Consider the following 13,384-nt stretch of genomic DNA (forward strand, 5'->3'; position numbering starts at 1 on the left):
TAGGGAGCGTGTGAGGGTACGGGGCTGCCGTGTGCCTTCCCTGAGGATCGCACGCACACTCCGCTGCTTCCCAGGGAGAGCCCCTTTGGGCTGCACTGGTTAAGGCTGTAGCCCCCCACTCAGCCATCCTCTGTAACCACACAGGCGCTCACCTTCGCCCTGGGGACCTGCCCTTGGAGTTTGAGTTGGCTTAGTCTGATGCCGCGCCCCTATGCCTTGGCTGAAGCAGTGGTCCCTTTCACCTGGGATAGCTGCTGTCCCTGACTGTCCACTCCCCACCAACACCTGCCCCACAACTGCCACGTGTCGTGTCTTCCTGGCAAAATCATACCGATATTGCCGTAGCCAGCTCAGATTTCCACCCTTTCCCCACTCTACCCCGGAAGCTTTTTTTCTTTTCTGTTCTGTTTTTGATCCCCATAATCAGAAATGAGCTCTCTACCCTGTAGCCTCCCCTAGCCCACTGTTGTTATCCACCACCCTGTGTGATGTGTGTCAGGTTCTAGGCAATTAACCAAAGACTGATTGAGCGCCTACTATGTACCAATTTCTTTACTAAGTCTGGAAGTTTGAAGATGCAGGCACCATCTGTCCCTGTCTTTGGGTAGTTATGTGGAAGGGGAAACGCAGCTACCAGTAGGAACAGCTGCTTTCCATTACTGATTGCTCACTGTGTGCCAGGCACGGTGCTGAGTTCTTTAGGTAAGTATCTAACTTAGATCTGCCCAGTACACTACTGTCACATCTGCAGAGGCGGAAACTGACTCAGAGAGGTGGAGTGACTTCTCTGAGGTCACACAGCTATTCACGAGGGAGCTAGGATTTGAATCGGGGTAGTTTGGTTCCCAAATGTCACACGTAACCATTACTCTACACTCCCTATTTCTTTAAGACGTTCCTTCACCTGAAAAAGTGACTGAGTGGCCTTGATGTGTTAGGTGCGTTGTGAGCCTTCTTCACAGAAGAGGTGACATTTGAACAGAGACTGGAAGAATGAGTAGTTTTCGTAGTTAGAAAAGGAATGGAGGGAAGGGCCTCCAGGCAGAAGGGAAATGCAGCTGGATGGGGGAATGGTAATAAGTCTGCATCCCTTGAGGTTAGGGGTGGTAAATAGGTTTCATCTTGCACCCCAGCTGGGATTGATCGGGTGTGGCTCCCTAGAGCATGGTGTTGAGAAGGATTCTGAGGCTGGGTCTGTGCCTCGTGAAAAAGAGTGTCATGTGGATTGACTACCAATGTCTGCCACAGGGAATGTGGAATAGCAGCACTCGGGCTATGTTACTCGTTCAGGTAGAATTGGAAGAGCAGATGGGCCATTCAGGAAATAAGACTGGAAAGGTAGGTTGGAGCCCTGCCAAGGCGGATTAAACACGCTGTCCTATGTCTGCCTGTGTGAACATGGTTCTAGTCTTTCCTGTTCGTTCAGACACTGGAGGACATGGCAGTTCCCTTCTTTTCCACTCTCTTTTCCTTTCCCTAAAATTTTACTCTCATTTTCACATTCATCAGATTGGAAGAATGATTTCTTATAAAAAACAAACAAACTCCATTACAACAAACTAATAGAAGAGTATAAGTCGAATATTGGAGCCTGACTTTCCTTGTCTCTATAGAAATATCAGTTTATGCAGCAGGACTATTCAAGTCAATGACATGAAGATACTTTTTGTGATTGTAAGAACGATGTATTTGGCACTTTTAGGAAAAAAAGACCTAGTTCCTTTTGCTCCCCCGTTAACCACAGTGGTCTGAGTTTTTCAGTAATAACACTAATTAATGCCTTGTATCTGCATTGCCATTTATGATTTCAAAACACTTTTTCCTGCACATTGTCTCATTTAATCTTCATAATATTCCCATGGGAACAAGAATAATTCTCTTCCGCTCTTTATGGAGGGGAAAGCCAAGGCTCATGGTGCTTGTTTAACTGGAATCCATGCTTCCTGATTCCTTCACCTTTGCTATGCCACCTCTGAAATATGCTAATACAGTCCGAACCCAGGTTCTAAATGAGGAGGAGCACTCCTTTTAAGTTGAATTTTTAACCGATGTGAATCATTCTGTTTTCCTCACCCATTGGACTTTGTCTCTTTGAAGCGGATGGAGCATCTGTGGAGGCCCAGGGTCGGGTGGCCTCTGAATATGGCTGGCTCCTTCTCCCTGCCTGGGTGGAAACATTCAGAGATGTTGTTCTCTTCTCTTTTAGCCAAAACAGTAATACATGGACCTGGCTAAAAAAAAAAAAAAAAAAAAAAAATTCAGGTAGTGTAAAAGGGTTTTGGGGCAAGAGTAAGTTTCCACCCACCCCCGTCTTCTAATCCTAGTCCTAGAGGCAAACTTCATAGCACTGGTTTCTTGTGTCTCCTTCCCGAAATGTTCCCTGCACGTGTAAGCATTACGTGGCTAGCCCCTTCTCTTTGTATACACTAAGGATACTGTAAACCGTCCCGCGCTCATTAACGATACGGCAGAGACTTGCCTGTATCAGTATGTGCTACACAACCTCATTCTTTTCAATAGCTGCTTAACATTCCATTGCCTGACAGTCCATCATTTATTTAACTTGTCTCCTGCTGATGGTCACACAGGTCATTTCTCGTCTTTTACTATTAACAACAAGGATTTGCCAAACATCCTCGTACATGTATTTTTGTGCACACGTTTGTAGGGAGGATAAATTACTGGGAGTGGAATACATTTTATGCTTAAGACTCTTAGTAGTGCATATGCCACAGACTTTCTTAGTCACTCACGTCCCTGCCTAGTATCTTCTGGGGGGAAATTCTGACCTAAATCATACTTGCTAGAAAGTAGAGTTTTTATTCTCAGACTTTGCCTTTAAGGAAAATAAAACACCTGATCACCACTGCCTTTTTAATGCCCTGTGTTTGGAAAGCATTATCGAGTTACTTGTGCTCTAGCTTTACTTCTTCAGGTTGGAAAATCTTACCTTCTTTTCTTCCAGGTACTGCTTACAGAGGTATAGTCACAGTTATTTCTTGCCACAAAACTGTCTTTACTTTCCCCTCCACAAATGGGCTGAGGATGTCAGCTGCATTATTGTGATGCGTTTGGAGCACATCCTGAGTAGGGCTTTGTTATGTGGAAACGGAACCTTTCCCAGAGCTGGTGTCTGTGTCAGGGCTCTGATCACTTAGTTGCACTGGCCAATGGGCTACGTGACCCTCCCAACTACCCGACTCGTGGGGGGCGGGGTTTGATATTCAAAACACTTAGCAACCAGGAAGAGGTAGGGGCCCTAGTCAGTCTCCAGGGGCGCTGGCCCTAGTGCTGAAGCAGGATGGTGCGGGAGGTCCTTGCTGAGCCAGGCTCTACCCCGAAGGAGAGGCCAGGGTAGAGGGTTGGGGGTGGGGCCCCCAATCATCTAACCAATATGGACAATATGGACACATTTCAGTTTTCAGCCACCAGTGTGGCCGCACAGGGGCATGCCAGCTGAACATTTTGTGAGATGTGATGTGGTTTAACCAAAAGCCCATTGGTCTGTAGTGGGAGACCCTGTTTGAGTCAGACCTGGATCTCTTATTAACTATACAACCTTCAACAAGACACTAACGCTTTTCTTGTCTCCAAATGCAGGCGTTTGCACCATATGATATCTAATGCCTCTTCTTGCTCCAAAATTGGAGGACATAAAACAAACAAAACCGTCAAGGGGGTGGGTAATGATGCCGTTTTCCTATCTAACTTCCTCATTCCAGAAAAAACCCAACGAAATGGATTTGGGGGAAAGATCTGAAAAAAGATAGACTATTATTTGGCTTAGACAGCACAGGGCACGTTATAGAATTGTGGAAAGTGTTGAGCCCAAGAGAGGTGCAAATCCTGACTTGGCCACCATGGTATTCCTGTGTTAGTTTATTTATTCACTCACGGAATATTTCTGGAGCTTCTGGGAAGTGTTGAGCACTGTTCTGGGCTCTGGGGATGAAATAATGAAATGAAGTAATGTCCCTGCTTTCTTGGAGCTTACATTCTAGAGAAAATTGGGCGAGCCACTTCACCGCTTTAAACCTAAGTTTTCCTACCTGTTTATTCTTTCATGGCAAATGACACTGGTATTGTCACTCCCCATTCTGGTGCCTATGAGACCCACCGCTAACCAATTAATTATAGTACTCCAAGCAGCCAGAGTCAGTTACTAGAAAATAAGCCTCTATGTTTTGCTGGGCTAGAGGAATTCTAAAGTCTTTCCCGGTGTAAAATTTCATTCCTATTAATTATTTATAATTAAATGGAAAAATAATATAATACTGAGGGGAAATTACAATAGAATTCCAAATCGTAAAACCATTGAAGCTACAGATTTGACAAGAAAACCACGATCTCTTTGGTTTTGTTGAATGTAAAAAGTATGTGTTCCTGTAAAATGATTTTTTGATCTTTGGGTCTTAGATTTTTCCCTCCGCTGTCTTTTGCTGCAAGTTCTCCTGTTCAACCTGTTTTATTTTGATCTTGGGATAAAGAGAGTGGCTCATCAACATTTACTGTTGGCTCCTTTCACTTTGGTAACCTCCTTTATGAAGCCTCCCTTTACTGGAATCAGGTTGGGCAGAATCAAATCCCATTCATTTTGATAAATGCTTCCACTACATACTGGATAAGTCAGCAGCAACCATCAGCAGAGGGGTACCTGGGGGGTGGGGGGGGGGTAACATGGCCACAGGTCTCCTGTTTCACTCAACACGATGACAGTCAAACAGGTTGGGCTGATGTCAACCTCTTGGTGACTTTTCCTCCCGGATTCCAAAGATATCAAGTCCACCATGCCCAAATTGAGCACAAGTTGTAAAGAAAAAGTTTGTAGTGTTTCTGAATTCCACCCTTTTGGGTTTCCAAACCCATCTCAACATAGCAAAACAGGTAGACTTGTGGACACCAAGGAACATTTGGCTTACTTAATTCTACTATCGTGTTTCCCCGAAAATAAGACCTAGCCAGACAATCAACTCTTATGCATCTTTTGGAGCAAAAATTAATATAAGACCCGGTCTTATTTTATTATAATATTAGACTGGGTCTTATATAAGATCCGGCCTAATATGATATGATATGATATAATATATAATATAATATAATATAATATAATATAATATAATATAATATCGGGTCTTACATTAATTTTTGCTCCAAAAGATGCATTAGTGCTCATGGTCCGGCTAGGTCTTATTTTCAGGGAAACGTGGTATATATGTACATATAATAATATATACAGAAGTCTGACATTACAAAAGCTTTGCTCTTATGATTTCCAAGTTATAATGAACCAGAGGTACCTCTTTCTATGATAAAATATTTTTTTTCTCACAGAGGAACGAGAGCTGGGGTGTTCAGCATCCCAGGCTGAGGCTCCCATAATTTGTGCCCATATTGGCATTTGGTAACTTGCCTAGAAATCAACTCTTCCCTCTCTAAGAAGGCCAGGGAAATAAATTATTTTCACCATTTAATCACGGACGTTTAAACCAAGGAGCATTTTGGAGAAAGAGAAAAAATGATCTTTATTCCTAGGTTGAATTCAGTGAATTCATTTCTCTTTGGGGGGAGGGAGCATAGGAAATAAGAAATTCACATTAGACTTGTTTAAAGCAGTAGGTATTAAATATAGATGAAATAACTCAGTTCTCCCTTTGAGATTCGTTATGGACACCCTCTTCTAGAGTCACAGAATTCTCCCACATTTACAAAATAAAGTGGACGCCTCTCTAATTTTAAGGGGTATGGTTACTAATATTTGCATAGGATAATGTGTTGAGTATATTAGGAAAATCTGCACAGAAAAAAAAATCCAATGTTAAGAACGTGGATTCTGAAACCAGACTGCTTGAGTTTGAATTGCAGCTCTACCTCTTATTATATAACCTTCTCTAAGGCTCAGTTTTGTCATCTATTAAATGGTGAGGGGGGTAATAATAGAGCAATTCCATAGATTGTTGTGAAATTAAATGAGATTATTCCTGAAATGCGCTTAGCCTATTGCCTGGGCATATTTTAAGTGTTAAATAAATGTTAATTATTATTTTGGCAGCTGTGCCTCCATTTCCTCATCTGTAGACTGGGGATACTAATGAGGATTAAATGAATTTATATATATTTTTAAGTTAAATTATTATTTTACAGCCGTGTGGACCATAATGAGTGCGACTGAAGTGTTAACTGTTACTATTATTCCACAAATTCAAAATGTTTTCCTTGACATTAGAAGACAGTATGTGAAATGGTTGAGCACATAGAACCTGAGCTCAAAACGTGAAATTTGGCTCTACCACTTACTAGCTCTGTGACCGTAGGCAATTTATTTTACCACTCTAGTCCTCAGACTTTTCATCTGTAGAATGGGACTAAAAATAGAATCTCCTTTATAGGGTTGCTATGAAAACTAACTGGGCTAGCTCTGTAAAGTGCTTAGCAGGCGCTGGCATATGTTCCGTGTTCCGTACATCTTAGTTATTAGGTTGGTGCAAAAATAATTGTGGTTTAAAAGGTTAAAAATAATTGCAAAAATTGCAGTTACTTTTGCCCCAACCTAATAATACTTGCAGACAATTTCATTTAAATGTTGGATTGGAGCCAGGCAGAGGGGGTCCAGGAAGAATGTGATTTGGGAAACAATGCTTTTCTGGAGATAACTGAAAGGCAGCTGTCTGGTCCTTTGCAGATGTGGTCACCCTCCTGGGCTTTCTCTATGCGTCCAGCGGAGAGAACACAGGCATTGTGAAGAAGTTCCCGAGGTTTCAGAACCGCGAGCTGGAGGCCACCCGACACCAGCGGATCGATTATCCAGTGTAAGAATGGGCCGATGACGGGGGCTGGTGGAGCCATGCTTTTTTTATCTGAGGCTGGGAGCAGGCAAGTGGAATGAATCCCTTAAGAGGACAGATAACTCTTTTGTCATATGTTTTGGAAAAATGTTGAAATCTACACAGCTTAGGCAGAATTTGTGGACCTGAAGACCTCAAAGTATTCTTGAGTTATTCGTGCACTTAGCAATCCTCAGTTTGCCTTAGACTTTATATGTCAGTCCCAGGAATGACATGAGTGGGGGACAAGGTATTGGAATCTGAGGCCTTTGCAAGGTTCCGAGTGTAGCCAGCCACTGGCAGCACAGATTGCAGCCCTTGTTGTGCCTTTTCTGTCTTGGAAGACTGGATGAGCTGCTGGAAATCTCCCCACTTCTGATCTCCGTTGATTTCAGCAAAACCCAGATATATATATTTTATTTTTCCGCTGCTGAATTGAAGATGCTGAAAATGGTTCACCTCAGACCGGATGGATTTAGCAGAGTGATTTAATTCTTCCCATGCTGCTGGCTGTAGAAAGATCTTGACTCACTTTACTGAGCGTATGTTCTTGCTAAGCTTCCTTGTAATAACTTATCTTCATGAGCTTGCTCAGCTGGGTGGGTCAGGAGGGAGCCGTGTGGCACCATCTGTCTGCATCTTTTACCACTGATTTGGAGGCCAGATTATAAAGCCCAGAATATTCTAAAGGACTTGTTTGGATGTATCCCCAATGAACCTGAGGCCACTGCCACTTTAACCCAAACTGAATTTGTTACTGGGGTGATGGAGAGAATTCTACATTTGTTTTTACCTTGATTCCTGTTTTATGTGCAAAATTCAGTTACCCCCAGCTCCTCATCTTTGAACTACTGGTCACTAGCACAGTGTGTGACATCAAGTGTTCAGCAAATATTTGCTGAATGACTGATGGATCATATAGCTTGGCTAAATCTGTCCTAGTTAAATTGACTACTGATAATTTATCCTCATTCCGCAGATCACAGATGTACAATATATATTTTTCCAACTAAAGCAGTCCCAGTTCAGAAGTGGAACAATTAGATTAGTTGTTCCATATTGGTCCACCAGAACTGTGATACTGCACAACCTAACATGTGCCTTAAAATAGCATATATGTGTCCCAATTAGCATAGAGTGATGCCATTTGCAGAGTATGACATTTTTTTCTACCTCTGGGCTTTTGTCTTGGAAAGAAACAAAAGTGTTCAAAAAGCCCTAATTATGTGTTTTTTTCTTTTAATAATCGAAATTAGAATAGCTTCTTATCAAATCACCTCTTATTAAAATCCAGATTTTTTTAATTCTGATAAGCCTTAATCAGGAATTCAAATGGCAGGCGTGTGAGATTCTCAAAGAGGCACAGAAACAGTTTTTGGTGCAAGGTAGCATGTCTGCTAGTTTTGTACAGTGATGCTTAACTCCTGTCTCTTACAGTTTCTATAACTACTTCCTTTGTCTCAAGAATCAAGCTTTGCAAGCTGAGATCCCATGATAAACATGAAGGCAAATTCATTCCTTCGTTGGAAAGAAAGCAATTTACTTGGTCATTGTTAACTATAATTACCTGTTCTTGGATGATATCAATCTGTAGAACCTTTTTTCTCCTCACTTTTATAGGTTTACTGTTTCATTGTGGCTTTATTTACTCCACTATTGCAAGGCCAATCTCTGTGGGATTCTGTACTTTGTTGATTCTAATGAGATGTACGGCACGCCTTCTGTATTTCTTACCGAAGAGGGTAAGTATAAAACAGAACCTTAAAATGATATTGTCGTTTTCCTTATGTTCGGTCTGTTGACAAATATGTCTGCATAGAATAAGAACGATATTGTCAATGTGACAGTTTCGTGACAGGGATGGTTTTCAAATGTGGGCTTCAGATTAAACTTTTTTTCTGGACGCTTAAAGCAAATGTCTTCTTTACAAAGGAATGCACTTATGTGTTTTGTTGTTGGTTCACTCTGTTTTTGGTTAAAGGAAGAAGGAAGGTGATCTGGTCTGGTAGCTTTTTAGGACAATTATTTAAAAAATGAAGCCACTTCATTCCTAAATATTTTTTGTCATTTTCCTTTTAGGCCACTTGCATATTCAAATGCATCTTGTCAAAGGAGAAGACCTTGCTGTAAAAACTAAATTCACCCTACCTTTGAAGGAGTGGTTTCGACTGGATATCTCTTTTAATGGAGGCCAGGTACCTGTATGCACGTCCCCCCATGAATCGTATCAGCATCGTCACTTAACGTTAAGCATTGCTATAAAGTCAGGGAGCAAGAAGATCTGTAAAAACAAATTTGTGGTAAACGATAAACACTTTACAACTATATACTTTTTTCGATCAAACTTTTATAGATTGGAGTTTATATCATAAGAATCCCATCCCATTTAATTGGCTTTTAAAGTGCTTCTTTCGACCATATTGTGAATGAGTAAATAATATAGCCAGCGATATAGCCACAATTATCTGAGGAATTTGGTGCTTTTCCCCTGGCAAGATAGATTTTGTGGAAATAAATGTTAAAATAGCATCAGCCATGTTTATATATGTAGTGTTATCAGATCTACAAGTTTTTTTTTTTACAGAAAATTTATTGGTTAAGTTCCGTCAAGAAGTGGTTTGACAGTTTTTGGCCGTTGAAACAATTGCTTATGTTGGGCATAAACAGACAAATAATAATTAACAAGCCTAAGAGATAATTCTGGCAGAACGAAGGGTCTTCATCTATTTTCTACTATAAAACACTATCACTGTTTCAAACACTCATAACACAGATTTTATGGATTATGGCAAATCTGTTGTTATAATTGAGGACAATTCCATTTTTCAACCTACATGATGTCAGTATACTACTGTTTTCCTGGTGGCTTTATTTTCTCATCAGCTTTTCTTATTGATTTGTGGTTTTCCGGTAACAAAACTGAGAGAGACGTCTTGTTTGTCTCGTGTATGAGATAATACAGACTTCCCTTGGTGGCTAGGCTTATCACATTTCCTTTTTCTGACGAGAAAAGAAATCAGGTCAATCCTTCTTGCTTTCCTGAGAAGACTCTGAAATGTTAGCTGGGATTTTTTGTACGTTTCTTTCCTTAACGATGTGAGGTGACATAGCTGTGGTCCGTGTTTTAGCTTCTCATTTACATGAGGATTACGATGGCATTGAAGCTTGATCGCTGGTTTTCTCCTGAGGAGGTCGGCTCAGTACTATGTGGCACTTAGACAGGTATCAAGCCATCAGAGCCAATCAAGGTCTTATTTTGCACCTGCTGTATGCAAGGCACTGTGCTCAAGGAGCTTATAGACTATTTATGGAAATAGCATTAAATAGGTGAAGGGATGTCATAAGGCGAGCTTAATTGCCAAATGATTCATATTGATTCAGAGGAGAGAGACAGCACTTCATGCCGGGATGCTCAGGGAAGGTTGCATAGAGAAGGTTCCAACGAATGGGCAGAAATGAGATAGAGGAGAGAGCTGGGGGCATTTTAGCACATCACTGAGGGTGAGCAGATACACCAGTTTGACTGGAGTAGAAATTTACAGACTGGAGAACGCTAAAAGAAGAAAAAACTATCTTTAGGGCTAGAATGTGGAGAATCTTGAATATCATGGAATTTAGATTTCTACTTGCAAAGCAGCAGGGCGTCATGGAAGATGTTCGAGCAGAAGAGGAGTAAATCAAAGTAGTTCTTTAATTAAAGAGATGAATTCAACGGCAGAGCACATGATAGGGTAAAGCAGGAGAGAAGAATTAGGAAGACCAGATGGGGTGGAAAGAAAAAAGAAGTCGTTTTTTTTTCTTTAGTAGACTTTTTGTCTTTTTTCTTTCCATCCCATCTGGGCTCCCTAATATACATAAGTCCCGAAACAATACTTAATTATTTTTCTACACAAAATCTACCTCTGTGGTGGGGCGGCTATATTCATTGCTTTGACTACATGGACAAACTGACTTAAAGTAAATGGTTTGTTTAGAGAACTGGTTTGAGTCATTTTCTTCATATTGTATATGGCTGAACTGGGTTGGGTTTTACAGATTAGTTTGTGTTTCATGTAAGTAGATACAGTGTTGTAGTCATTTCGAGAATCTAGTTAGGGCAGCATATGTTTGGTAAACATGCTTCTGTACTAGCACTGGGGACATAAAAGGAGCCCCTTAACTCCAGAGGTTTATGTTGTAATCTAAGACAGAAGAATACATGTCAGCTAATGACATCCATGACAAAAGCATTGTCACCATTGAAATGACGTTGACGATTCTCAGGGCTTAGGGAAAGAGTGTGAGGAACAGTCGTGCATGAAGACCGTTCAGCATCAATCTTGTCTTTCCCCCAAAGGCTGTCATGGAATCTGAGTAAAATTTCAAAATGTGATCTTACACATTCCCTTGTTTTTCAATGCTATTAATAAACTTTGAAGTGCGACTACACCAAATGAACCTTTGTCTTGTAGTTTGGAAATACCCGAAACCCGACTGGGAAAAATTGCACGATAGGCCTTTTTACCACATCAAATCATTTGGAGAAATTAAATTTCTTAAGTTTTAAGATAGACACAGGGCTCGTAAACTGTTCATTTTATTTTTGCAGTCACTGAGCAGGCAAAAGACGAGGCAACACATTTTATGAGTAATTGATACCCAAGACCTGTATTTGTGATGTGAAGTGTTGAGGCATAACTTGTGTATCTCTCCTACCACAGATAGTAGTAACCACCAGCATTGGACAGGATTTGAAAAGCTACCATAATCAGACCATTAGGTAAGTGCGATCTTTCATTTGATTCAAATTTTTGCTGGATGAGGGTTAAGAAATCTTCATGCCTTAGCCTAACCCTCAACCCTAATGTTATTCCCACACCTACTTAGTCAGCTTTTCCAAGCATGGACTAATCTGCCCTGTGGCTAGTCTTTGTACTTTTTTTTTTTTTTTAATTGTCCATAAACTCTCCCCGTTTCCCCCACAACCTTTCTTCTAAGCAAAAGAAACTAGTTCTCTCTCCAGATCTCGTTGTAAATTCTTCCTTTCATGGCACTTTATATAATTCATTTTCTTGGAAAATTATCTTCTACGAAGGATTCTGAAACATAAATCCAAGTATTAATGTTGCTTATTGAGAATGGTTGGTGACTTTGGCCTAGTATAAGACATAAAAGCAGACAGTCTTCATATTTATGTTTATAATCTAAATTTGAAATGTATGCAACTATTGATATTGGTGTAACTTTTCATTTTTATAGAATTGTTCTCTACAAGAGTTACAGAAACTGAGAATTGGGTCCCTTGCCTTGTATTTTATAACTTTGTAAATTTGCTTCTCTATCCCTATATGACAGCAGGTTTTATAGTGGCAGAACCATGAGACAAAAAACTCAAGACATAGATTGATAATATAATATAAAGATCAACGTGTGTGGGGTCATTTCTTCATCCTTGAGTCATTTGGATGAGTCATTTGACTACACCAAGCGCAAAGCTGCCTTTCCAAACAGACTCTACACAACCGAGATTTTCTTGAAAACTAGTCATTACAGAAAGGAAAGCAAATGGGAGAAGATAGGAATAAAAGGGCCTATACTCTAGTCCCCCACCCCCACCCCCCACCCCTGCCTCCCCATCCCCCACCATTCCTGTTTACATTACTTAAGTCAAGCTGATTTCTTTCAGGCCTTGGGCACGTAGAACAATTCTTATTTTCATGGCCGGATTAAAGGATTGAAGTTATATAGAAAAGCTAAAGTAGTGTTATTCCATAGCCTGGAAAGAAAAGGTCAGTGCTGTTTTGATAGCTATATTGTAGCATAGATGATGAGCCGAAGACCAGAGCAGACGTCTTAAAGTGCACCACGTAGATTTCGACCAATCAGAAAGCAGTCGGCAGATAGGAGTCTGGTTGTATAACATATGGCTGTGGGCTCTCTTCTCAAGAGTTCAAGAATAAAAGGCCTGGGAGTTCGCTTTGGTGCAACAGGTGATTGTGGCTCCTTTGGAAGTCTCTTCGAGTGCCCTGTTCTGTGAAGGGGGCCCCAGAAATGAAGGGTTTGTGTTTCAGGATATGAAGTCTAAAATAATACCTTCCCTTCACTCCCTTGACACCCACCTGCAACCCCAGGACATTTTTGACAACCGATTGAATTGCATAGGGTCTTTTTCATTTTTTATACAAGGGCTTCCTTTCCTCTTAAATCCCAGAAATCTCAAGGCTGATGTGAGTGAATCGTAGACAGAGAGATCACATTATGATCCAGGGCTGGGACCAGAGTAAGGTGAGAGAGGATAAAACAAAACAAAAAACAAATCCCTCAGTAATTGCATAAGTTTATGGGGGCTGCCAGAACAAAGTACCACACACTGAGTGGCTTAAACAACAAAAATGTGTTGCCTCATAGTTCCAGAGGCCAGAGGTCTGCGATCAAGATGCTGGCAGGGTCATCGCCCTCTAGGGAAGGGTCTGTTCTAGGCCTCTCTCCAGCTTCTGATAGTTCCTTGGCTTGTGGCAGCAGAACTCCAATCTTCACATGGCTTTCTCCCTGTGTGTGTGTGTCTGTCTTTGTCCAAATTTCCC

At 41.0% G+C, this 13,384-nt stretch overlaps 1 protein-coding gene across 3 annotated transcripts in view; it reads left to right on the plus strand.

Annotated features, from left to right (window-relative positions):
- Positions 1-13,384, plus strand: part of SEL1L3 (SEL1L family member 3) — a 98,019-nt gene that overhangs the window by 17,833 nt on the left and 66,802 nt on the right. For all 3 annotated transcript variants that reach the window (XM_019743863.3, XM_019743864.3, XM_019743865.3), the window contains exons 3-6: positions 6,680-6,806; positions 8,442-8,563; positions 8,901-9,016; positions 11,522-11,580. In XM_019743863.3, coding sequence (XP_019599422.3) covers positions 6,680-6,806; positions 8,442-8,563; positions 8,901-9,016; positions 11,522-11,580 — 424 coding nt within the window. The remainder of the gene's footprint in view (positions 1-6,679; positions 6,807-8,441; positions 8,564-8,900; positions 9,017-11,521; positions 11,581-13,384) is intronic.

Source organism: Rhinolophus sinicus, chromosome 1 (genome assembly GCF_057876585.1).
Source record: "Rhinolophus sinicus isolate RSI-liver-muscle chromosome 1, RSI-T2T, whole genome shotgun sequence".
NCBI lineage: Eukaryota > Metazoa > Chordata > Mammalia > Chiroptera > Rhinolophidae > Rhinolophus > Rhinolophus sinicus.